General features: G+C 43.5%; 1 protein-coding gene across 5 annotated transcripts in view; it reads right to left on the bottom strand.

The window, feature by feature from the left end:
* SPATA13 (spermatogenesis associated 13) overlaps nucleotides 1-27472 on the bottom strand; it is a 134249-nt gene that overhangs the window by 54740 nt on the left and 52037 nt on the right. For 2 of the 5 annotated variants that reach the window (XM_040340510.1, XM_040340512.1), the window contains one exon: nucleotides 20154-20298. In XM_040340510.1, the coding sequence (XP_040196444.1) occupies nucleotides 20154-20298 (145 nt within the window). Of the gene's footprint in view, nucleotides 1-2849; nucleotides 3095-20153; nucleotides 20299-21890; nucleotides 22257-27122; nucleotides 27387-27472 lie in introns of those variants that run through there. The other 3 variants (XM_040340511.1, XM_040340509.1, XM_040340513.1) reach the window with 3 other exon arrangements.

Raw genomic sequence — 27472 nt, 5'->3', positions numbered from 1 at the left:
AAACACTGTTTTTACTTCTATGTTTTGTAAGTACATTTTATGCCTTATTAAAACGCCCTTTTTGATAAGGAGTTACGCTATGGTGCATTCTTTCCTTACTGTCTTACCGGATGTATTGGATGGCGATACCTTATGAGCGGTTCCTGTTATCTGTCCCTGGGTGATCCTGTGAATACCAAAGGCCGCGGCTGGGCTATAGCCATCTGCTCATTTGTGCTTGCCCTCTGGTAAGCGGCCTCTCATTATCGGTGAAGGGTTCACTTATACATATCCAGTCACTTTGGTGGTGTGAAGTTTTACCTGTGAAATATCTGAAGGAATCTTCTACTCTGAGACCTGTGTTAACAGCGGGGTATTAACCTCATTATATGGACGGATTTTGATTCAAGGGTGTTCTGAGTTTACTAACACTATATGGACTTTACACATTTACACTAATGGCACTCACTATAGTTTATTGTTTATGGCGCGGCTTTGTTTTCATTTCTATGCCAACCCTACTTAGGGCAGTTTTGGCAACAGGAGTTGGCTGCCCTGTCCATTGCTGTATGGTCCCCTCGGTGGGGAGACTATTCTTTGGGGTAAGGCAGCCCATAGATGACTCATTTATTTTTCGTTCAACCAGCAGGATGAACGGATAAAAATAAAATAAAAAAAATACTAGAATTCCCCAATCCATTCTTTCAAGGTGGATGGGAGAATCCTCCCAGCTGAGCCTTTGTATTCTGACAGCAAGGAGACTTCCCACCATCAGAATACACAGATCAGCACTGCAGGTTATAGCCTGCAGCACCTATCAACAGGAAAACCAGGGCTATGATACATAAGTCGACTGGTAGATCAACTTCTGTACAACCACCATGCCCATACATAGATCGAAATTCGGCTTGTCCCTGATGAACTCTGATCCATGTATGGCTGGGTTAAGGATTTTGCTTGAGGAAGAGAGTGCTTGCCAGAATATTCCATGTGGGCTTTACCCTTCAAGGGAAAAAGCATAGGGACTTCCCCCTATAAAAGTCTGGACTTTAGCAAAAAAACTTTATTATGATGGAATGGAGTTAATCTCTTCCACTGTGGCACTACTCCTTGGCATGAATCTTTGCAGGCAACAGTAGGGCAGGCACAGGAAGGGGCAGATATGGGCAATGAAAGAACTCCAGCTATGCCAGACTGGGTTACCCCCAAGGTCCATTGAGGAATATGGTCTCTCTGTTTACAGTGGAGACCCTGGTGGACCTCACGCCAAAAAGGACTACAAGGTACCACATACTTTCCTGTGCTCCCTGCTACAAATAACTTTTGTAGGGCAAAATGTAATGTATTAACTCCCTTATGCCATTGGGAATCCAAATCATCCTTAGCCACACTAACCCCAAAAAAATATGAATTGCACTTTGAATTATTCAGTTAATTCATTAATCCCAAATTTCATTACAGTTAGAAGTAATGACAATTATTGCTAAGGCTAAATAAGAAACCGTTGCTAGGAGCTATATGGAAGCTGGAATTGCCAACCTCGGACCCAGAAAAAGTATGCAAATCGTGAAACTCAGATCCTGATCTGCATACTTGCTTTTGATAAGAGGACTCAAAATACTAAAGCCATATGGGGAACTAAAATGTATACAAGGGGGAGGCCAACACTGGCAACCAGATGTCAACTGGACCAGTCTTTTTTTTTTTTTAGGCGAGTGGAAAACCACTTAAGTCTTCGATCTCAGATCCTCTACCACACCATGTCGGATTCCCAGGTCTACCTGCCTGTGGTGGACTTTACTTGGATTGTACTTAGCCGAGGAAGGGGGTAGATCCAGGAACACTGTAGGCACTGGAGTTCTTGATAGACATAAGGGGTCAACTAGGTATCAAAACCAAAAAAAAACCCCAAAAAAAGATAGAAGGAAGGAGGAGAGTCGCTATGTGAGCTGCTATTGCCGATTTTGTTTTTTTATAAGATGCAAAGCTCTACAGCTGCCATCCTGATCCCTTCAAGCCAATTTAATGAGTCACCGACCTAGAAGAAGCAAGTAAGGACTATTCAGACTTCACTGGATGCATCCAGGTTCCAGTTGGAAGCCTTACTAAACTGTGAGGATCAGGGTCAAGGGACTAATGGCCCGTACACACGATCCGAATATCAGACGAACACGATCATCCGAGGAAGAATCGTACGACTTTCGGATCGTGTGTACACTATTTTCGAGAGTTAATCACGACAGTTCATCTGATATTATTAGATCGGACAAGCACAAACATTTTCCTCGTACGATACCAGATCGTACGATTTTCGTTTAGTCACTACAGTTGTCGTCTGAAAATACAATACAAATACATTGCAACACATGACATCACTTCCGATTTTTTCGTGACTTTAATAACCTATTCAATTTCTACTTGCGACTATTAAGCGAAAAAAGTCGTACGATCTTCGGATCGTGTGTACGGGGCATTAGGCTGCCTCAGCAGATTTTTTTTTCTCCTCTTTAAGTAGGCTGGCCCTTTAAATAAAACCACTTGTCAACCGTATAGACTAGCAATTCTATTCTCCAATAAAACACTACCGAAGGGGTTAAAACTACGCAAAGCTGTACAACGTGCTTTCTCCTGGAGCTGTAAAACATGACGTGAAGATAAAACATGGATATAGAAATGCATTTGATTCTCCCTCTTTTCCAAGCCAAAGATGCTTCTTGTAAAAACGCAAAGCACAAATCCTAATCCAGCTTTCATGCAGTGAGCATCCATCCATCCATCCATCCATCCACACCATGTACAGCAACACTCACCTCCCAAACCATTCACATCAACTACTTCCAAGAGAGAGACATTAACAGGCTCACACCTACCCATGTGAAGACTTTCCAGACTCCAAAATCGTGCCATTCCCCCTCGAGCTACCATGCTTTTAGTGATAGAAAAAAAAAAATGGACAAGTGCGTGAAAAACTGAACTTGTCTGTTACAAATGCAGAGGCACAGCAGCAGGAAAAAAAGAAAAAGATGCTCAGTCAACATGAGATGCTGCTGTTAAGCCGGCTGTAGAAAGAGCTTATTCATTGCTGCCAGACTCCACGCCTGCACATCAGGCCAGGCACTCCGAGGGAACTGACACAGATCCACATTATGTGTGGCTGCGAATTTGGCTGCCTAAATGACGACACCATGGGGTACCCTTAGGGAGGAAGTGCTGAAAACGGCAAAACATCAATATGAATGTGGTCGAGCAGCCAGCCGCGCTGCCAGTGCAGCACAGAGCAAACATCGAGTACCAGAAAGGACTCCTATAGTTGAGCCTCCAGTGTAATCTACTTTCCAGCGACAGATGCTGCAGCAGTATGCCAGTGAAGGCTGCCCTCACCACCTTGGCTGGCACCTTAAAGGGAACTAAACCATTCCAAGCTGGTTCATAAAATACATTTTATGTGGATGTTTCACTTAAAAAGTCTTTTCATGAGACAAATAGGCAGGGTAATGCCATTTTTCTGGCTGCCCCTGACTTCGAGTTACAGACAAATATGCAGATCACAAGTTTTGATTTAACTTTCTGCATGCTTGTTCTGGGTCAGTGACTTAAGCCTCATACACACGATCGCACTTCCAGTGGACAAATCCATGGATTTTTGTCCAAAGGGCGTTGTCCGTGCACTTTTCAGCCAACATTCTCGAAACTACTTGATTTTTCTACTCTTTAGCGCCACCCTTTGGGCAACTTCTGCTAATGTTGTCTAATGGTTAGCATTGGTTCGAAGAATGCGCGTTTGTACTTTTGATTTTAGTCCGACGGAACACATTTGTTGTCGGACAATTTAAGAGCATCACCATCCAACATTTGTTGTCGGAAATTGCGACAATTGTCCGATGGAGCATACAGACGGTCAGATTATCCGACAAAACATGTCCATCGGACAATTGTTCAGTATACAAGATCTTGCGAGTTACCTACTAGTGCCAATGGCTAATCAATAATAATTGCAAGAGCAGCTGCTGACACTAATCGCGTACTCATACAGCCGTGTAATATATTATTATAGATTTTATCATCACACAATTGTTGTCGGAATATCCGATCGTGTGTACGGGCCTTAAGAGCCAATTTACAACAAGTGCACGTTATGGTACACAAGTTGGGATTTCATTCACAATCATGGGCAGCACATAACATATGTATACCAGAGCCTGTCACAATATCCTGTAATGAGAATTGGATGCAGGGAAACCGGCATAGGTGTGAACCCAGCCTCTGGGTATACTTCCTCTCAGCCTAGGTTCACACTGCTGCGAATTCAAAATCGCGGTAAATTGCGCGATTTTACCGCGATTTCGGCCGCAATTTAATGTAAATCGCGGCCCAAAATCGCAAAAGGTAGTACAGGAACTACTTTTTGAAATCGCAGATGCGGCGTCGCACTGATTAGGACAGTGCCATTGCCGACAATTGCCGCCGATTTGAGATGCGATTTGACATGTCAAATCGCATCTCAAATCATTCCAAATCGTACCCAGTGTGAACCAGGGCTAAGTCTAATTGGTTATTAAAATTGACCTTTCCTTTTCGATCTTCAGCTACGTAGTTTTCTGTAAAATGCAATGCAATATGGCAACCTGCAAGTGTTCTGCACACAGAATTTCCTGCTTGTGTGATTGGCTCACTGTTTTTTCCAAAAGTTTCTACCAAGATATAAAAAGTCAGATATCAGGCATTCCCTTCAAAAAAATTTTTTTTTGATGAGATACTCCCAATCGGAAATCACATCTAAAAATGCAGATGCTGCAATTTTCCTCATTGGGAGCCCTGCAGGTGCAGCAGATAATTATGAAACCACTCCCATTAGATTAATTTACCACATAGACAGATAAACACACAGGGATTTCTTTAGAAAAAACAGTAGGAATCTTCAACAAAGTTTGGTAAAATCCTTGTAATGTACATAGATTACCCAGGGAATGTTATTTTTTTTTTTTATCACCAAAAGAGTGAAGTTACGCTTTAAAGCTCAGAGGAAGAGGGCATGGCCCTTAAAACACGCTGAGCACTAACGTTGGGTGGCTATTGTTCAGGTTAAGCCTGTGTCTTTCTTCTTTTGTGAGTAAGTTTGACTTTTAATATTTATTAAAGTTATACGGTAAAGCACTAGGCTGGTGTGCCTTCTTCCTTTGTTTGTGTTTTAGTAGTGGTTACCCTGAACCGAAGAAGGCAGCAAGGCTATTGTGTACAATTTGGTGGATTCAGTCGGCGAATACCTATAGTGGCCCATTTAGTGGTTCAAGATGCTTTTGAGAAGCATCCATGTTGGCTCCATGAGACTGGACTACCAGAAAGAGCAGCATACCTGTATCGCTGTATTTACACTTTATCAGTACCACTTGAGCTACACTTCTACCACAGGAGCTTTCAGCCCATTCAGATGGCAGCACAGTTAGACAATACACCAGTGTCCTCCACCCACACGAAATACTGGAATCTCAAGCACAGTCTCTAAACACTTATGCCACGTACACAAGATCTGAAATTCCGTCAAGAAAAGTTCGATGTGAGCTTTTGGTCAGAAATTCCGACTGTGTGTAGGCTCCATCGGAATTTTTCTGTCGCAATTTCCGCCAAGAAAAATTTGAGAGGTGGTTCTCAAGTTTTCCGACAAGAAAAGTTCTTGGAGGAAATTCCAATTGTCTGTATGCAATTCCGACGCGCATGGTTTTGACGGATTTTCCGTTCATGTGTACGCGGCATTAGTGTGCATAAGGCCCATTCCTCCATTGACTACTTTGCACTGGTGGAATGATCAGTACTTCAAAATGACCATTTAGCTAGCTATGTGCTTGCACACAAAACAGGATTGATTGTTGGGGTGTGATGTTTTGGGACAAACTGCTTTGAAATGCATAGAAACTGTGTGCTTAAAGTGGTTGTAAACATCAGGCATAAAATATGAGCATATCCCTCTACCGTGTGTACTTGTCTCTATCCAGAGCACGAAGTGTCATTCTTTATGCTACTTCGTTCCTCTGCAATCAGCATGAATCACTTCTGGCAAGTTTTCCTGACACCAAGAGAAAAAAAGGTGACAGGGAAGGGACCTTCAGCATCTCAGCTCTGTTCCCATGTGCGGTATGAGGGGGGGGGGGGGGGTTTCAGTGCATTTCTTCAGTGTTCCCCGCTACGCTTTTTTCTGACAGTTCAGATAAGCTTTATAAATTATGGACGTTGAGTGGCTATAGAGAAGAAATTACGGTAGATAAACAGGTACAACATATGCAGTAGGATTTCTTTCATCTCTGTATCACCCGAGGCCAGTCACTTCACTGGATATATGCAAGGGTTTACAACCACCTAAAAGGTTTTAATCGAAATTCACATTATTGTGTTTTGATTGAAAAAAAATTATATATATTTATTTTTATACTTACCAGAAGTGGATGTTACTAGGAAGATTGTCCTAATCTGCCACTTTCTTGTCCGCGTTGGTCTTCTTTCTTCTCCTCCTGGGAAATGGGGAACAGTGTCTTCTGGGACCTTGTGTGTGTCCCAGGAGACATCCGCCCATTCATAGTGCGGCCGACTTGCGCATGCGCAGTAGGGAACCGGAAAGTGGAGCCGCAACAGAGGATGGCGGTGGGGCAGCAGAGACCCGAGCGATTGCTAGGCTTCGGCTGCTGACATTGCGGGCACCCTGGACAGGTAAGTGTCCTTATTAAAAGTCAGCAGCTATAGTGTTTGTAGCTGCTGACTTTTAATTATTATTATTATTTTTTTTAAACGCCGGACCTCCGCTTTAATCTCCTAACAATGGTAACAGACAGAAGAGGTTATGGGCTGTAAGGCTGTGCTTGTATCTAATCCTACATCACTGGACCACCAGGATAAGCCACAATCTCCTTCCCTGCACAGATGACAGTACATGTAGATTTACATTATCCCCCTTTTTTTTTTAAATAAATAAAAAACTAAAATCAATCAGCGCACAAGTGTTCATTTGTGGATAATACACTGTGCCAAACTGTAGGCAGATTGCAAATTTCTATAACAACTCTGCAGCTCCATTTCCTGCCAATACCTTCCCCGCCCTAGAATGCGCCAGCTCAAATAAACTTTTCACACTGCAGATAAGTGACACAGTTATCACTATATAGCAGTATATTATGCTGGTAGGCAAGTTAAAGTAAACCTGTCACTGAGAGTGGCAGAGCCCAAGATTGAGGTGCCTAGACTGCCCTTGTGTATTAACAAGTAATGCAGATCAGCAACTTGCAACGTATAGTATGGACTCTTTGGGCCAGATTCACATAGGTTAGCAGATCTTTAGATCCGCGTAACCTATGTGATTTAAGATCCGCCGCCGCAATTTTTTAAAGCAAATGCTAATTCACAAAGCACTTACCTCAAAACTTGCGGCGGCGTATCTTAAATCCCCAGGCGGAATTCAAATTCCGCGGCTAGGGGGAGTGTAGTATTTAAAACAGGCGCGTCCCCGCGCCGATTTAACTGCGCATGCGCCGTCCGCAAATTTTCCCGGCGTGCATTGCTCCCAATGACGTCGCTAGGACGTCATTGGTTTCCGCGTGAGCGTAACTTGCGTCCAGTGCTTTTGTGAATCGGTGTACGCAAACAACGTAAAATTTCAAAATTCGACGCGGGAACGACGGCCATACTTAACATTGGCTGCGCCTCATAGAAGCAGGGGTAACTATACGCCGGAAAAAGCCGAACGCAAACGACTTAAAAAAAAAAGCGCTGGGCGGTCATTCGTTTTGGAATCGGCGTATCTCCTCATTTGCATAATCGTCGCGTAAATAAACCGAAACGCCACCTAGCGGCCGGCCTGGAATTGCAGCCTAAGATCCGACGGTGTAACGAAGTTACACCTGTCGGATCTTAGGCATATCTATGCGGAACTGATTCTATGAATCAGTCGCATAGATACGACCGACGAAACGCAGAGATACGACGGTGTATCAGGAGATACACCGTCGTATCTCTATGTGAATCTGGCCCTTTGTGTGCACACTGCGGTTCATTTACTAAATGGCACTTTGCAAGTGTATTTGCACTGTGCAAGGGCATTTGCTCCAGAAATGAGGCGATGCTTCACTTTGCAAAAAAAAAAAAAAAACACATGCAAGGAAAAAAAAAAAAAAAAACATTTTTTGCCTGCACATGATTGGATGATGGAAGTCAGCAGAGCTTCCCCTCATTTACTAAGCTTTGGAGCAAATACTGTTGGGGAGTGCAGCTGCATTTGCAAAGTGCACAGTAGATCTGTCTTTAGTAAATCCATCCCAGTGTCTCCTTTAGTGGCGATAAGCGGGTGCTGGCCAATGGATGACTGCCGAGACCTGCTGATAGAGGAGACACACAGGACAGAGTTCTGCATAAGTAAACAACGCAGAGCTCCGTCCTGTCAGCAGAGAGGTAGTGGATTTTGTTTCCCTGCAAAACCGGGAATAAAATCAAATCACATCCCTTAGTGAAAGCAACACAGTGTACACAGAAACACTGGCTAGGCACAGATTTAACCCTTTGATTGCCCTAAAATGTTTAACCCCTTCCCTGCCAGTTTCATTAGTACAGCGACACTGCATATTTTTAGCACTGATCACTGTATTAGCGTCACTGGTTAGCACAAAGTGTCAGATTGTCTGCCGCAATATCGCAGTCCTGCTACAAGTCGCTAATCGTCGTCATTACTAGTATAAATAAAATAAATACAAAATTCATATCACACACGCTGTATGCATTTATTTATATTATATATATATATATATATATATATATATATATATATATATATATATATATATATATATATATATATCAGTAAGGGCACTACGCTAAAGTTAGTGGGGGAATGAGAGAGGTAAGTTGCTCTCATTCCTAATTGTGTTAAATTTGGCTGTCGCCAAATCTGGATTGTTCTGTGGGCCAGACTGCGTTCTAGGGATGCGGTACCATCCCTGGGCGGCAGGTGGCGCCAGAGAGGTCCAGGCGGAGCCGCTTCTTCTTAGCAGCCAATTAGAGGAGTTTTCCCTCGCGGGGCATGCTGGGGAGGAGTATTTCTGTGGCGGATGCCGTTGTTCTTGGTTCTTTCGCGGGTTCCTGGTTCCAGGTGCGGCACCCACCTTTAGGGTGTGCGCACATCGCGGGCCCCACCACTATGGCCTACCTGGCCTGGGGTCGCGCGCAACGCGGAATTCCTGACTCTGGGCCCTCATGGCCTGGAGCAACTGATGCTACCAGGGCCCCAGTGATTTACTGGGTCCCCAGCTCTACTGAAGAGATCCTAGGCTGCGTGCTGTGCGGTGGGGGATCCGCTCGGGGAGAACCCAGAGGCAGGCTGTCTGAGAGACTTGAACGAACCATCGGGGATCTGGTGACAGGGAGACCGACAGGTACACTTTAACTGTCAACCGGTGACCTTGACGCAATTCATTGGGAGGATTCGCTCTGCTGTTCACATTTTCAGCATTGAGCCTGTGGCAGAGGCCTCATCTGGCATCGTAATTTAATCTAATCAGAGCCAAGTCCGTGGCAGGGACTTGTTCCTTCCCAGCAATCTTAAAGTGGCACCTCGGCTGGCAGGCCTGTGGCAGAGGTCTGTCCGGGGGCACTTCACCCACTCTGGCTGGAGTGGCGACGTTAATGCAACTACAGAATAGCAGGATTGCTCTTCTATCCAAGCCTGATACCGCAAAGTTCCCTTACTTCATCAACCTTTTCTGTCTACCTCATGTTGATGTCGGTCGCGTTGGGCCGAGAAATAAAGCATTCAGAAAACCTTATTCGCTGATTGGACATTCGTTTACTGCTCTACTCACTACCATCACCCCTAGACAACGATTAGAGGTAACTTAATACGCCGATCCCAAATCAACCAGCGGCTCCTGAGGGGGTAGCGCTACATACATACATACATACATACATACACACACACACACACATATATATATATATATATATATATATATATATATATATATATATATATATATATATATATATATATATAAAAAAAAATTACATACAGCGTGTGCGATATGAATTTTGTGTATATATATATATATATATTAATTAGAGGTGCACTGAAATGGAAATTTCAGAACCGAAATGAAAAAAAAAAAAAAAACGTCAGTCCGAAACCGAAAATTGCTTTTCTTTTTTCCCCCTATTTAAATGTTTTTTTTAAATAATTGTATGTATTACATGAGACATTTTAATTAGCTTCATTGATTTAAAATAACCAGAATTGAAAAACTCAAAGTTACACCGATAGCCAACATGCCAGGGTTAAAAACTGCGCCCGTAAAACGGTGACAAAATACAGTAGCCCCAAAATATCCATAGATGATGCTTTAAAAACCCAGTAATCAGTTCAGTTATCCATGAATATTGGCCCAATAATTACTGCGCTCTGGCACGTGGGGCGGTACCAAACATCTGTAGTGCAATTGTTCTTATTGTACGTAGGTGCATCCCACTTGTGTTTCCAATGCACACAGGGGTAGGGGGACATTCATTTTTACCTTTATTTTTTAAAACTTTTTTTTTTACTTAAAACAGTACAGTCGGATTGCAAAAATGTATGGAGCATCCTATCAAAGAAATAGATTACTTTGATAGGATGCTCCATACATTTTAGTAATCCTAATATACTTTATTAACCACTTGACAACTGGGCACTTAAACCCACTTAATAACCAGACCAATTTTCAGCTTTCGGTGCTCTCACATTTTGAATGACAATAACTCAGTCATACAACACTGTAACCAAATGAAATTTTTGTCCTTTTTTTCCCACAAATAGAGCTTTCTTTTGGTGGTATTTTATCACCTCTGCGGTTTTTATTTTTTCCGCTAATAATGAAAAAAGAACGAAAATTTTGTAAAAAAATGAATTTTTTTTCATTTCTATTATAAAATTTTGCAAAAAATGAATTTTTCTTCATAAATTTGGCCTAAAATGTATACTGCTACATATCTTTGGTTAAAAAAAAAAAAAAATTGGGTTATTATTTAGTCTGGGTGAAAGTTATAGGGTCTACAAGCTATGGTACCAATTACTGAAAATGTATCAATTTGATCACATCTGAAGTACTGACGGCCTTTCTCATTTCTTGAGACCCTAACATGCCAGAAAAGTACAAATACCCCCTAAATGACCCCTTTTTGGAAAGAAGACATTCCAAGGTATTTAGAAAGAGGCATGGTGAGTTTTTTGAAGTTGTAATTTTTTCCCACAATTCTTTGCAAAATCAAGTTTTTTTTTTTTTTTTTTTTTTTTTTTCCACAAAAGTTTCATATTAGCAGGTTATTTCTCGCACACAGCATATTCATACCACAAAATACACCCCAAAACACATTCTGCTATTCCTCCCGAGTATGGCGATACCACATGTGTGAGACTTTTACACAGCGTGGCCACATAGAGAGGCCCAACATGCAGGGAGCACCATCAGGTGTTCTGGAGCACCCAGACCAGTTCTGACATTTCTCTCCTACATGTAAAAATCATCATTTATTTGCTAGAAAATTACACAGAACCCCAAAACATTATATATGCTTTTTTAGCAAAGACCCTAGAGAATACAATGGCGGTCGTTGCAACTTTTTATCGCGCATGGTATTTGCACAGCAATTTTTCGAACGCATTTTTTTGAGAAATAAAACAGTTTTGTGCTTTTTAAAAAAAACAACATTAAAGTTAGCCCAATGTTTTTGCATAATATGAAAGATGAAGTTACGCCGAGTAAATAGATACCCAACATGTCACCCTTCAATATTGCACACGCTTGTGGAATGGCGCCAAACTTCGCTACTTAAAAATCCCCATAGGCGACGTTTTAAATGTTTTTACTGGTTACATGTTTTTAGTTACAGAGGAGGTCTGGGGCCAAAATGATTGCTCTCGCTCTAACGTTCGCAGCGATACCCCACATGTGTGGTTTGAACACCGTTTTCATATGTGGGCGGGACTTACGTACACATTCGCTTCTGTATACGAGCACGCGGGAACAGGGGCGCTTTAAATATTTATTTTTTATTTTTATTGTTCATTTTACTTTATTTATTTTAGTTTGACACGTTTTCCCCCAAAAATAAATGTTTTGATCACTTTTATTCCAATTACAAGGAATGGAAACATCCCTTGTAATAGGAATATAGCATGACAGGTCCTCTTTACAGTGAGATATGGGGTCAATAAGACCCCACATCTCACCTCTAGGCTGGGAAGCCTGAAAAAAAACAAAAAAAAAAAAATGATCCTGGCTTCGATCGCAGCGGTGAGTCAGAAGAAACACCGGAGGGCGAAGGGAGTGGGGACGTCCACTTTTGCCTCCCGTAAGAACGATCAAGAGGCGGAACAGCCGCCATGATCGTTCTTATGGTGTAGAGAATCGCCGGCTGAAAAAAATGATATCTGAATGATGCCTGTAGCTGCAGGCATCATTTAGATATCCCTGCACAAAGTCAAGGACCTCATATGACGTGGGCGGGAAGTGGTTAAAACACATTTTTTCCCCCAGAGTATTTTCTGGGTATTGCAGAGTATTGGCCGGGGTATTGCAGAGTATTGTGTGGGGGGTATTGCAAAGTATTGTGTGGGGGGTATTGCAGAGTATTGCGTGGGGGGTATTGCAGAGTATTGCGCGGGGGGTATTGCAGAGTATTGCGCGGGGGGTATTGCAGAGTATTGCGCGGGGGGTATTGCAGAGTATTGCGCGGGGGGTATTGCAGAGTATTGCGCGGGGGGTATTGCAGAGTATTGCGCGGGGGGTATTGCAGAGTATTGCGCAAGGGGTACTGCAGAGTATTGCGCAAGGGGTACTGCAGAGTATTGCGCGGGGGCATTGCAGAGTATTGCGCGGGGGCATTGCAGAGTATTGCGCGGGGGCATTGCAGAGTATTGCGCGGGGGCATTGCAGAGTATTGCGCGGGGGCATTGCAGAGTATCGCGCGGGGGCATTGCAGAGTATCGCGCGGGGGCATTGCAGAGTATCGCGCGGGGGCATTGCAGAGTATCGCGCGGGGGCATTGCAGAGTATCGCGCGGGGGCATTGCAGAGTATCGCGCGGGGTTTTTGCAGAGTATCGCGGGGGGTATTGCAGAGTATCGCGCAGGGGGTATTGCAGAGTATCGCGCAGGGGGTATTGCAGATTATCGCGCAGGGGGTATTGCAGAGTAATTGCGCAGGGAAGGCAGAGTATTGCAGGGGTTAATGCAGAGTATTGCACAGGGAAGGCAGAGTATTGCAGGGGTTAATGCAGAGTATTGCACAGGGAAGGCAGAGTATTGCAGGGGTTAATGCAGAGTATTGCACAGGGAAGGAAGAGTATTGCAGGGGTTAATGCAGAGTATTGCACAGGGAAGCCAGAGTATTGCAGGGGTTAATGCAGAGTATTGCACAGGGAAGCCAGAGTATTGCAGGGGTTAATGCAGAGTATTGCACAGGGAAGCCAGAGTATTGCAGGGGTTAATGCAGGGATGGCTGGATCTGTGACTGCAATAGTCACAGATCCATCCACAGCGCTGCTGACACCCCGCGCTCCCCCCTCTCACACTGTATCGATCGGTACAGCGAGAGGAGGGAGGAACCGGCGTCATCAAATGACGCCGGTTTGTTTACCTGTGATCGCGCCGTCATTGGACGGCGCGATCACATGGTAAAAGACCGCGGTTGTCGGTCAATTACCGAGATCTGTGTAGCGCCGGGTCTCATAGACCCGGCGCGCACAGAATTTTCAGTGTGCGCGCCCGAGGCGGCGCGCATTACTGCTTCTGGTGGGCGCCGTTAAATAACGGCGACCCCCAGTTAAGCAACCACCTTGCCGCCGTTATATGACGGCGGCTGGTGGTTAAGTGGTTAAATAAACCAATCAAGTCTACAACTCCCATAAACAACCGTGGTGGCGGCTGTCATGGACTCATGCGGCGTCACGTCACCTGACAGACTGACAGTAGCGAGTCATGATTCAGTGGGTGGAGTTGGCGGACACTCAGTCGGCGGCGGCACCGACCGGCGGCCATTGTTTCTGTTATAAGAAAAAAATGAGGGGGAGGTGGGGCCCTACGCACAGCTGGATCGGCCCTGAGGGGAGGTGGGTCATTAGCGGCAAATTTTTTGTTGTTTTGGCATTTCCCCAAAAGAGCTATTTTCGCCCGATATGTATCGGTCTCCGATATATCGGTGCATCCCTAATATATATATATTGTGACATGACAATAGGTACATTTCACCTCGCATTCGTTCCATTATGAGGGAGTGAACCGGAATCCGGTCAGGGTTTCACAGCCTCTGGGGCTGGCTAGGAATCCGGTCCGGATGTTTGGGTCCACTGGAGTCCACAGTCAGGTGGACTTTAAAAGACCAGAAAGAGAGCACAACAGTGTGCTGGGATTTTTGGAGACTCGGGAGGGAACCTGAGTGTGAGGGGCTCTATGGAAAGTAACTGCAAGAAAAGGTTTGATTTATTGTTATTTTGTGGGTGATGGGGACCAGCCCCGCACTGTATAGAGAGGAGATCCTGTTTGTTTAGTTTAGCGCCAGACGGCAAAGATTTAATTTACCGTTTTGTTTATTTTTACCTGCAAACCATTTTTACAATTAAATCTGGCATCCGCCAGACTTAAAAGAAAGTGCCTGCTTGCGGACTGTGTTTCAGAAAAGGTGATCCCCACGAGCTAATCCCTCACACGATCGAGATTATATATATATATATATATATATATATATATATATATATATATATATATATATATATATATATATATATATATATACATACATATATACACATACACACACACACACACACACACACACACACACCGATATACAAAAACTACCCAAATGACCCTGAGAAAAAGTTTACATACTCCAATTAACACCGTGTATTACCCCCTTTAACATCAATAACAGCTTGAAGTCTTTTGTGGTGTTTGTGGATGAGGCTTTTTATCTTCTCAGATGGTAAAGCTGCTCATTCCTCTTGGCAAAAAGCCTCCAGTTCCTGTAAATTCTTGGGCTGTCTTGCATGAACTGCAGGTTTGAGATCTCCCCGGAGTTGCTCAATGATATTGAGGTCAGGAGACTGAGATGGCCACTCCAGAACCTTCAATTTATTCTGCTGTAGCCAATGACAGGTCAACTTGGCCTTGTGTTTTGGATCATTGTCATGTTGGAATGTCAAAGTACGTCTCATGCGCAGCTTCCTGGCTGATGAATGCAAATGTTCCGCCAGTATTTTTTGATAACATACTGCATTCATCTTTCCAACAATTTTGACCAAATTTCCTGTGCCTTTGTAGCTCACACATCTCCAAAACATCAGCGATCCACCTCCGTGTTTCACAGTAGGAATGGCGGACCTTTCATCATAGGCCTTGTTGACTCCTCTCCAAATGTAGCGTTTATGGTTGTTCTCATCACTCCAAATGACTTTGTGCCAGAAGGTTTGAGGCTTGTCTCTGTGCGGTTTGGCGTATTGTAAGTGGGATACTTTGAAGCATTTGCGTAGTAATGGCTTTCTTCTGGTGACTCGACCATGCAGCACATCTTTATTCAAGAGCCTCCTTATTGTGCATCTTAAAAAAAAAACAGCCACACCACAGAGTCCTGTATTTCACCTGAAGTTGTTTGTGGGTTTTTCTTTGCTTTCCAAAGAATTTTCCTGGTGGTGTTATGACTGAAATTTTTAGTTGGTCTACCTGCCCGTAGTTTGTTTTCAACCCCTCATTTTCCACTTCGATTAGAGTTTGAACACTGCTGATTGACATTCTTAATTTCTTGGATATCTTTTTATATCCCTTCCCTGTTTTATACCGTTAAACTACCTTTTTCCCGCAGATCCTTTGACAATTCATTTGCTTTCCCCATGACTCAGAATCCAGAAACATCAGTGCAGCACTGGATGAAAGATGCAAGGGTCTGTCAGGAGTCCAGAAACTCGTTGACCTTTTATACACACACACTAATTACAAGCAAACAGATCACAGGTGAGGATCGTCGCCTTTAATAGCCATTCAAACCCCTTTGTGTCAACTTGTGTGCATGTTATCAGGCCAAAATCAACAGGGTATTGTAAACTTATGATCAGGGTCATTTGGGTAGTTTCTGTTGTGATTTTGATTTAAAAAGAGTAAATACAGTTGATTGATAATAAATGGCTTCAGCCAAACACTAACCATGAGTGAAAGAAATGTTTTTGTGTTCTCATACATTCTGCCAGGGTATGTAAACTTATGACAATGAGTGTGTGTACATATATTGACATTTTTTATTGGATATGCCCTATAGCAGAAAGAAGAAAAAAATATATTGTTTTTCTATTACAATTTCCATTTTTTTTTTGCGCTAAAAACAAAAAAAATACATAAAATTTATGTACAGCGTTGCATGACTGCGCAATTGTCAGTTAAAGTAACCCAGTGTCGTATCGCAAAAAAATAGTCATGAGAGGGGTAAATCTTCAGGTCAAGTGGATAAAGGACATATAAACAATGTAAATTAATACAATATAGATAGATGCTCCAACTGTTCACATTATTATTCCTTCCTGGTATCAGAGGGTTGACTCAAAGCACAATTAGAAAAGGGCAATTACTCAGGGAATTTGCTGATCAGGAAGTTCTGCGAATTGCCGTATTTAATTTCTGTTCTACAGACAAAAATAGACTACACAGCGATTCAAACCATATAACTAAGAACATTTTTTATTTTAACTCTTTGAAAAAAAGAAGATGACCATCAGTCTACTAAACATACACTTTTCAACATCTCTATAGATTATTACTGAAGACGAAACCCAAGTTTGTTACATTGCAAGCAAATATTGGATGTAGGATTATTCAGAATGGCAAAACTGTTTCCAATTTCTGGTTCTTTATCCAACTAATTATATAACAGCACAATGATATATAAATCTCTAATGCCGCGTACACACGATCATTTTTCGGCATGAAAAAAACGTTGTTTTTAAAAAATGACACTTAAAATGATCGTGTGTGGGCTTCACATAATTTTTCAGGTTCTGAAAAACGACAAAAAAAAAAAAATTTGAACATGCTGCATTTTTTTAACGATGCTTTAAACAATGTCTTTATCGGGTTGTAAAAAATGATTGTGTGTGGGCTAAAACAACGTTAAAAACCCGCGCATGCTCAGAAGCAAGTTATGAGACGGGAGAGCTTGTTCTGGTAAAACTACCATTCGTAATGGAGTAAGCACATTCATCACGCTATAACAGACAGAAAAGCGCGAATCGTCTTTTACTAACACGGAATCAGCTAAAGCGGCCCCAAGGGTGGCGTCATCTGTATGGAACTTCCCCTTTATAGTGCCGTCGTACGTTTTGTACGTCACCGCGCTTTGCTAGAGCATTTTTTTTTTAAATGATGGTGTGTGGGTGCAACGTCGTTTTAATGATGAAGTTGGAAAAATTTTGTTTTTTCTACATGCCGAAAAACATCGTTTTTTTTAATGCCGAAAAATTATCGCGTGTACGCGGCATAATAGTTCATGTTATTCAATCTTCCTAAAACCTGGGCTGAAAGGGATAGAGCAATTTTCCTTCATTATCTGTCCTGGATATACAACAAGAAGCAACAGGAAATCTCACCGTCATGGGAAAAATGCTGGTTCACACCAGATGCGGCCCAGTGTGTTTTTAGTCTGCATAAAAAAATGCATTGGCAGTGCTTAACACAGATCCCAATGGCCCTAGTTCACACTAGTGCAGTGTTCCAGAACAGTTGCCAAAAGTAGAACGCAACATGCAACATGGAACAATGCATCAAAACACACACTAGAACACAAGTCTTCAATTGTCCTTAATTGAAATGAAAAAAAAAAACAAAAAAAAAAAAACACACACACACACAAAGAGAGGAAAAAAACAAAACCAAAACTGGAACACATCAAAAACATGCATGCAGAAACACATCAGGAAGGTAGAAATTGTGGTGTGAAGCGACCCTTAGGACAGTTGTCACAGGAACAGATGTTGCTCATTGAAATATTTCCCCATCACGTCCTCTTCTGGAGAAATTACTTTCTGCCCCAAGGACAATGGGCACTGGGGCAAAGAGAGGGTGAATCTTTCCAAATGTGACAAAGACTTAAAGCGGTGGTTCACCCATAAAAACGACTTCCCCCTATTACACTGCCCCCCCCGCATTACAATACGATTATGCCTTTAATTTTTTTTTGGCTGCTGTACATACCTGGGTACAGCTATTCACCCGTGTCCTCCGGGTTGCGAGTCCCGCGGGAGTGGGCGTTCCTACCATGGCGGTGATTGACGTTTTGACTAAAAAATGAGCTCCCCCCGTTGCGTAAGCCGCGTCACGACTGGAGAAAGCAGTATAGCGCCGACTCGCCGTTCGGCTCCTTCCGCCAATCGTGACGCTGCTTACGCGACGGGGGGAGCTCGTTTTTTAGTCAAAACGTCAATCACCGCCATGGTAGGAACGCCCACTCCCGCGGGACTCGCAACCCGGAGGACACGGGTGAATAGCTGTACCCAGGTATGTACAGCAGCCAAAAAAAAATTAAAGGCATAATCGTATTGTAATGCGGGGGGGCAGTGTAATAGGGGGAAGTCGTTTTTATGGGTGAACCACCGCTTTAAGGTTAAACCTAAAAAGGATTTTACACTACTTTAAAGCTCTTGTAAAGGCTTAAAAATGTTGCCATAAATAATAAACATGGTTTACTTACATGTTCTGTGCAATGGTATTGCACATAGCAGCCCCAAGCCCCCTTTTCCGGAGTCCCTGGCCAGGGCTTCCTCTCTGCATTTTCTGCATGTGCCCCCATAGAAAGCTGTGTGCTATGAGGACAAACATGCGGGCGTGCTCCTGAGCCCTGCTTTGCATCCATAGAGACACACAGCACAGCACGGCCCCACCCCCTCCCTCCCACAGAATGTGATTGACAGCAGCAGGAGCCAATGGCTCCTGCTACCTTTGTGTCCTGTGAGGAGAGGAACAGAGACGAGCGCTGCTGCAGAAGGGCACAGTGCTGGATCGACATAGGACTCAGTAAGTATATGGGGTGGGGAGGGAGGTTGCCATACAACTACTTGGACATTTTGTACCTTAAAGACGTACAACCAAAGCTTGTTTGGCTGTACTTCCCCTTTGTTAATCACAGTTTGTTCTGCACTCCTGTAACCAGTTTTCACCAGACAGCTGGCTGAAGCCTGCTGACAACCTAAAGCTGGTCAGGATCCACCCAAAACCCTGGTCCGGCACCTGGCCCAGCCTCTGCTAAAAGCTGCTCCCGCACCCTACACAACCCAGCGCTCCAGTGAGTGCAGGGGAGGCAGAGCAGACAGCGATGACCGACAGTCAGCAGCTCTCTGCTCACAGAGAACTGAAAACAAAGTGATCAGTGATGTTTGATCGCTCGGTTTTCAGTTTTACAGACAGGGGGGGGGGGGGGGGGGGGGGGGGGGGGGGGAGATGCTGCATCCACCTAGGCAAGTATGATTATTAAAAAAAAAAAAATAATAATAAATACTGAACTTCCCTTTTAATGCAATAAAGTAAAATGTCTTGCCTTTAGAACCATTGAAAGGTCTATCCAATTAAAATGTTGGCTTTGTATATATTAAAAAAAAAATTTCCCCGACTCAGAGAACACTAACCGGAGACATAATCAATTTTGCATTCATACGCTGTCTCCATCCTGGTTCGCATCATGGTAGGAAATTACTTTTTTTTTTGCTTAGTTTGTTATGTCATAGTATGTTTATAGGCATATTAAGCCGATAAGAGTACAAAAAGTGAAAAAGTTTACATAGTAATAAAACCAAAGTGCCCCTACCCAAGTCCACTAACCCCCCCTATACCCAAACCCTCCCCTTTCTCTCCGGACCTCAGTCTCTTAACTTGTGTATATTTAAAGGCACAAAACAGATGCCCATCTTATGGGGTAAATAGTTAAAGCAGCATAAAGTGCATTAAACAAGTTGACAAGAGATCAAATATTTCCCACGAAGACCAATTACAGGGATTCTTAGATCAGTTTTTGTCATTTCTTGGTGGTGCAGACTATATGAGAGAGTAGACGGACATGGATATAAAACAATAGAATATACATTTAAAATTTAAATTTAGTGCATGGATAGTTTAAAAAGTAAAAAATATAAAACACTTACAGTTAGAGACTCTTATAGTCCGCTTGCGTCCAACTCTATCCAAACCAATTGGTGTGCTTTGAGAAAGGGTAAATGGTCGCAACCGAGCAGACACTGCCTTGTATGGTGGCACTTTGTGTGATGGTACAGGAGGCCGTGGTACTGGCTAGAAACAGGACAGAAAGAACAAAAGTATTCATCAGTACTGGAAGACGCAGCAAAATCTTCCCTAAACTGACCTATATTAGAAAATTCATAACACAGGTACCATTTCTTATCGATGTAAAGGCAATTAAACAATACATAGGAGGCTTTAGGGTTGGGTTTTCCAGTATTCCTGGAATGTCCAGATACTAACAGGGGCTTCCATAGGAGAGATCAAAGAGAAGGTAAGAGTATGCACAATACTGCACCTACTATGCACCAGTCCAAACTAGAGTCTTATGTTGTGCAATGTGATCTGGACAGCAAGCACATGTAAAGCCTCATACACACGATTATTATTTGTGTTTTTTTTGGGGGGGGTTAAAAATTGTGTCTCCAAAAGAGATTAGCATCTTTAGGCTAGATTCAGTAACACTTACGACGGGCGTATCAGTAGATACGCCCGGCGTAAGTCCGAATCCGCGCCGTCGCAACTTTAAGCGTATGCTCAAACTGACATACGCTTAAATGTTGCTAAGATACGACCGGCGTAAGTCTCCTACGCCGTCGTATCTTGGTGTGCATATTTACGCTGGCCGCTAGGTGGCGCTTCCGCTGATTTCCGCGTAGAATATGCAAATGAGCTAGATACGCCGATTCAGAAACGTACGTGTGCCCGGCGGATTTGTTTACGTAAGGCTTTTTCCGGCATAAAGTTATGCCTGTTGTATGAGGCATAGCCAATGATAAGTATGGACGTCGGGACAGCGCCGAATTTTACGTCGTTTGCGTAAGTCGTTCGCGAATAGGGCTTAGCGTAAATTACGTTCACTTCGAAAGCATTGACCATTTGTGGTGTGATTAGGAGCATGCGCACTGGGATACGTTCACGGCCGGCGAATGCGCCGTTCGTTCGAGACGTCATTTACGTCGGGTCTTGTTTATTTACATAAAACAAGCCCACCTCCTCACAATTTGAATTAGGCGCGCTTACCCCGGGCGATTTACGCTACGCCGCCGTAACTTAGGGCGCAGGTTCTTTGTGAATACAGAACCTGCCTCAGTTACAGCGGCGAAGCGTATCGGAGATACGCTACGCCCGCACAAAGTTACGGCGGGCCATCTGAATCTAGCCCTTTGTATTGGTACCAAAAGAGCTTAAAATACAAACACACTTGCTCAGCTAACACCATACCAGGTGACCTTATTATACTGTATATGACCAGAAACAACATTTACCTGAGGTAACTAAGAACTTGGAGAGTAAATAAATTGAGAGCACATTTGTTGCCCATTCCATGCATAACCAAATCATTTTCTCCCCTAATATTAGTAGAAATGGCTTAAGACCTAGTAATAAAGAGTCATGCAGGTCACAACCTCAAAATCAAGGTGTTCTATAGATCAAAATCTGATATTAACAGCTAATCTTTGACACAGGAGAAAGTTAGTCAGGAAAGGCAAGAAACAAAAAGTTAATTCAAGAGCATGCACGATTTTATTGTAGAAGAACAGAAATGAAACCAGGAGGTTGAAGTTAGAGATTGCCATTGAAGATGACAGAAGAGTTGGAAAGTCTTTCATGTCGTAGAGAGGTCATGCTCCAAGTCTTACTTGTTGAAGCAAATGTCCATTTTCTTCGTCTTCACTGGTTCCATAACAGTTGACCCCACCAATCACAGAGATGGGCCTTCGTTTAGGATTGGTTTGGAACTCAGCTCTAGGCTTACGAACTTTAGGCTCTTCACTAAGAGACCGTGTGGGAAAATTACAGTTAACGTTGCTATTTTCTTGACAATCCATGGGTACAGAATCTTCTGGGATGGAAAAACTACGACTGGCCACCTGGCCATAGTCCGAGAGTGGCCTTGGCCGACAACGGCTTTTTCCTGAGGCCAGTTTCCGAGAAGCCACTTTTTGGGACTCTGTCTTTTCTTCATCTTGTGACTGAGATTTTGTCCAGGTATCTTCGGTAGTAACCTTTTTAAAGGGCGAATAATTCAGGTGAAGAAGTGACCTGGTGCATGTTAATTTTATTAAAACACATTTAAATTATTCTCAGATATGGGTCCTCGCAAATATTTAGGAAAAACATCCTAGTATAAAGCACTTACGTTTTAAAATTCCTAGTAGGGCTAAAAGGTGGAATCACGGTCAGGCTTATTACAAAAGTAGTTTTAGCTAAAATCATGGGATTCACAACTTTTTCCCCCCATTAGGAAAACTAGTACACATATTTCCATAAACGTGCAACCATGTTAACCAATAAACACTTTAACAAGCATGGGTATACATTGAAATCAAACCCCTGCACCATGTTTTTTTTCATTAAGAAAGACAAAGAAACCCAAACCCCAGATTGTGTAATGTCACTCCGGGACTACTTGATGCCTTAAAGCGGAGTTCTGGCCACAATTTCACTTTTTATATATAAATACCCCTGTAATACACAAGCTTAATGTATTCTAGTAAAGTTAGTCTGTAAACTAAGGTCCGTTTTGTTAGGTTGTTACAGCATTTAGACACTTTATAAAATAGAAATTGACTGGGGCCATCTTAAGTGTGGGCATCATGAAGCCAGACTGTATGACTTCCTGGATTTCAGCCTTGCAGATCAGGTTTCAGCACCTGTACTGTCCAAGTCACATGATTCTTCGAGACTGGGGAGTGCACAGACTCCTGGAAAGTTAGAGTCTGTGCGGTGTAGGTTAGGAAGCTTAAGCACCTAGGTGCAGGAAGTGGGAAGATTAACTATTCCGCCTAGCAACAACACTTTGAAGGCATCTAAAAAAAAAAAAAATTTTCTTAAAGGACTAATGATATTTTTTTAAAACTACTGATGTAATGTTATATTTATGGGTGGAACTCCACTTTAAGCCTAGTATACCACAATTTTTTTTTCCGTTCAACCCAGCAGGTTTAATGGGAAAAAAAAAAAAACACAGCTTAGATCGGAGCCGCTGTACAAACAAACCAATGTTAGTACACCAATCTCCTTGCTGTTCTATTGTGTTCCGACAGGGGGACGGCCCCCAGCCAGAATACTCTGGTCATTGGCTGAGAGAACTGAATGGGAGTCCTCGGTAGATCTTTTGGTCAGGAGGCCGGCTTCGGTCAGACCAGCTGCCATAAACACGGGCGGAATGACGGATGGTTTCTATTGAACTGGCTGACATTCGGCCCTGGTGTACTAGGCTTTACTATTCCCCAGGCAACAGCTGCTACGCATAAGGGTAGCACTACTAGCATACAATGCTATCAAAGTAACTTTTTATTTAGTTTTTGTTTTTACAAACATAGAACCACTTTATGGACATGGATTATGTGCCTTTTGTCAAGGAGATTTTAGTCAAAAGTGTTAGCCTGAACTTTTTTTTCAGTTTTAGACTACCGATAGGGCAATTTGTAGAGGTTTACACACTTTTTTATTTTTTTAAATTTAATGACTGATAATCTAGAAGGCATTGAAAGAAAATTACGGCATTAGAGTCACTAGTAATCCAATAGGTTGGAAAACTTTATCCAATACTTTTATTTTAAAGTGTCAAAAAGGTAAACAGGGGGCATCCTGGTGTTCTTGATCACTGCCGCATAGACAGAAATACAAACATGCACTAAATCGTGGATGTACATCAGGAGTGACCAACCAGTGGCCCGCGGATGGCTCCGATGTGGCCCGTGACCTCCTGCTCTGGGATCAAGGTTATTCAAGCCTATAACAACAAAACGCGGGGAATGCCCAGGGAAAGACCAAGTCTATTTACCGACCAGCTCGCAGAACAACCAATTAACCTGTCTAATAGTATGCGTTAACAGGGGTTTTGTCCGCACACATTTGCAAACGCATGCGTGAACCACAGAGGCACCCTGTGATCTGTGGTCCTAACACTAAACAATGAGTTTCTCCCCAATGGAGGCACATGCATTCTAATGGATAGATAAATCGCAGGTAGCTGACCCAGCATCCCAGAGCATCAAGGTTGTGAATGAAGCCAGCAGTAGATAAGGAAGTAGCTGAGCAGAGCCGCACAAGTCGACGCATCCTGTCACAGGCAGAGTGATACCAAATGCACTCCACCTGATACAGCAACAGCCGGCAATACCTGAATAGAAGACCGTTATTAAAGGTAAGTTTATTACTAAAATCAGTGGGCTAGATTCAGGTAGCCCTGCGTAATATTGTGCGGGCGTAACGTATCTCCGATACGTTACGCCGCCGTAAATTAGGCAGCAAGTTCCGTATTCAGAAAGAACTTGCGCCCTAAGTTACGGCGACGTAACGTATGTGCTCCGGCGTAAGCCCGCCTAATTCAAATTTGGATGATGTGGGCGTGTTTTATAAAAATTCAGTGTGACCCCACGTTTTTCTCGCAGTGCGCATGCTCGAAGTTCCGGCGCAAATCGTCAATGCTTTAGACGTGAACGTAACTTACGTACAGCCCTATTCGTGAACGACTTGCGCAAACAACGTAAAAATTTCAAAATTCGACACGGGAACGACGTCCATACTTAACATTGCGTACGCCTCATAAGAGCAGGACCAACCTTACGCCGAAAAAGCCTAACGTAAACGGCGTAACAAAATAGCGCCAGGCGTACGTACGTTTGTCAATTGGCGTACTTAATTAGCATATTTCTCGCGTAAATCGACGGAAGCGCCACCTAGCGGCCAGCGTAAATATGCAGCCTAAGATACGACGGTGTAAGACACTTACGCCAGTCGGATCTTAGGGAAATCTATGCGTAACTGATTCTATGAATCAGGCGCATAGATACAACGCCGCAACTCAGATATGACGGCTTATCTGGAGATACGCCGTCGTATCTCCTACCTGAATCCAGCCCAGTGTGTATATGGGTATATCTGCTCTGCAGTGGTTACTGGACTGCTTTCAAACTGATCCACAGGCGCAGTGCACCAGCAGATTACCTGCACTGAGCCATAGACTTCTGTTATTACTGGCAGGTTTGGTGCACTACACCTGCAGGATATAATAGAAGTATATAGCAAAGTGCAGCTAACCTGCAGGAAAGCCACGGATGCACTGTACCCGCGGTGTGAGTAAACCGCAGAGCAACAGTGTGAAAGCAGCCTTAACCCCCTTTCACGCAGTCGGTCCGACCCAGTCGGACCCTCCATTCACCTTTGATGCGAACTGCTAAAAAAATAAACGGAAGGGGAGCCGTCCCCTTCCCTCTGGGTGGATCGGAGGGCCCAAAGGGTAGAGTGGGCTGTGTCCGTGTCCTCTCTGCATATGCAGAGTGCAAACGGACCTGTCATCCACCCCCTTCGCATATTGTGGCCCGCGACCGGTTACCAAGTCACTTAAGTGGCCCTCACTCTTCAACAGGTTGGGCACCACTGATGTACATGGTGGGAGAAAAGAAGCTTGGAGTCAAATGTTGTCAATGGACCATGACACTATTTGGTAGTCAAGGTTGTCAGTCAGTGTTGGGCTTCCAGTACCTTATAAATTAAAGGCACGCTACAGAAGAAAATAAAATTGCCCTGGTTATGCACACAAGGAGAACCTACACTTTACCAAAATTCCAATTCCTAATCTGGATTTTCGGTACTGGGACCCCCTCTGAAAAGTCAGATCATGTCGTACCCCCAAATTATGCAGGCCAATCAGTCTCAAGGTCTCAAATGTGACCATCAAAAACATTGGAGTTGATTTACTAATAGCAAATAGACTGTGCACTTTTGCAAGTGCAGGTGCTCCAGAGCTTAGTAAATGAAGGCGATCTCTGCTGACTTCTATCATCCAATCACGTACAAGCAAAAATTCATTTTTTTTGTTTTTAATTTTCCTTGCATGCGATTGGGTGTTCTTTGTAAAGTGATTTACTAGTTTACTGATTTACTATTTACTAATAATTTACTAAGCTCTGGGGCAGCTTTACCTTAAAAGCCGGGTTCACACTGGGGCGACTCGTCAGGCGACTCAGCTGCCTGACAAAGTGCGTCCCATTCTATTTAATAGAACCGTTCTAATAGGAGCGACACCAGAAAAAGGTTCTTGTACGACTTTGGGGGCGACTTGCATTGACTTCTATACAGAAGTCATTTTGCTAATCGCCTCTGAAGTCGTCTTCAGGACGCCTTGCCGAGTCGCCCCCGAAGTCGTGCCGCCCCAGTGTGAACCGGCTCGAAGAGTGCACAGTCTATTTGCCTGTAGTAAATCAACCCCATTCCGTCATATGTCTTAACATATATGTACTCATCACTCTACATCTGTGTCTACATTAACAATGGCAATACTAGGATAGGAGCCCAGTGGAAAACAACCTCTTTAAAGCGGTTGTAAAGCGCATAAACTTTTTTTTTTTTCCCCCAAACCTGCAATGCAAAAGGCATAATAGGCTAGTATGCACCGCATACTAGCCTATTATGAAATACTTACCTCGGAACGAGGTGTGTACCCCTTACCTGGTCCACGCCGAGCAGGATGTCATCTTGCTCCGGCGTGTCTTCCGGGTATCGCCGCTCCAGCGCTGTGATTGGCTGGAGCGGCGATGACGTCACTCCCGCGCGTGCGCGCGGGAGATTTAAAATCGGCAGGGTCCGGCGATGCCGGTCCTTCAGCCGTGGATTCCCCCCTGCGCATGCGCCGCCCGCATTGCGGGGGTAATATCTCCTAAACCGTGCAGGTTTAGGAGATATTATCCTTACCTACAGGTAAGCCATGTTGTAGGCTTACCTGTAGGTAAAAGTCCAAATAGTGGGTTTACAACCACTTTAATGATCTTGCATTGATCTATGTCCTAAAAACAAACAAACTACACAAAGCAAATGCTAACATAAAAAAAAAAACATTTTACAAAAGCCATTTTTTTTCCTACCTCTTTCTCTGTAACGGGTAAGGGGGTCCCACACACACACTGAAACAAAAGACAGCCAACTGTCGGCATCTCGACCAGTGAGCATTAAATGCAGGCTAATGGGCCGACATGCTTTACACAACAAAAACAGAGATTCTCCACCGAATTGCACTATACTGTTTGCTTGCCGTGTTTGCATGTGAACCTTGTACCTTTCACAGAGCTGCACACCAACGTCAGCTGTTAACTCACCAAATGTCAACTCAAGGGAGAGTCTGGCTACAAGGAAAATGAGCATTATCAAAATGTAAACTTTTCCCCCTGCCAGAGATTTAGAATATGTGCATAAAAACACACGCACGCACGCACCT

Source organism: Rana temporaria, chromosome 2 (genome assembly GCF_905171775.1).
Source record: "Rana temporaria chromosome 2, aRanTem1.1, whole genome shotgun sequence".
NCBI lineage: Eukaryota > Metazoa > Chordata > Amphibia > Anura > Ranidae > Rana > Rana temporaria.
This window is presented reverse-complemented; position numbering and strand designations above follow the sequence as displayed.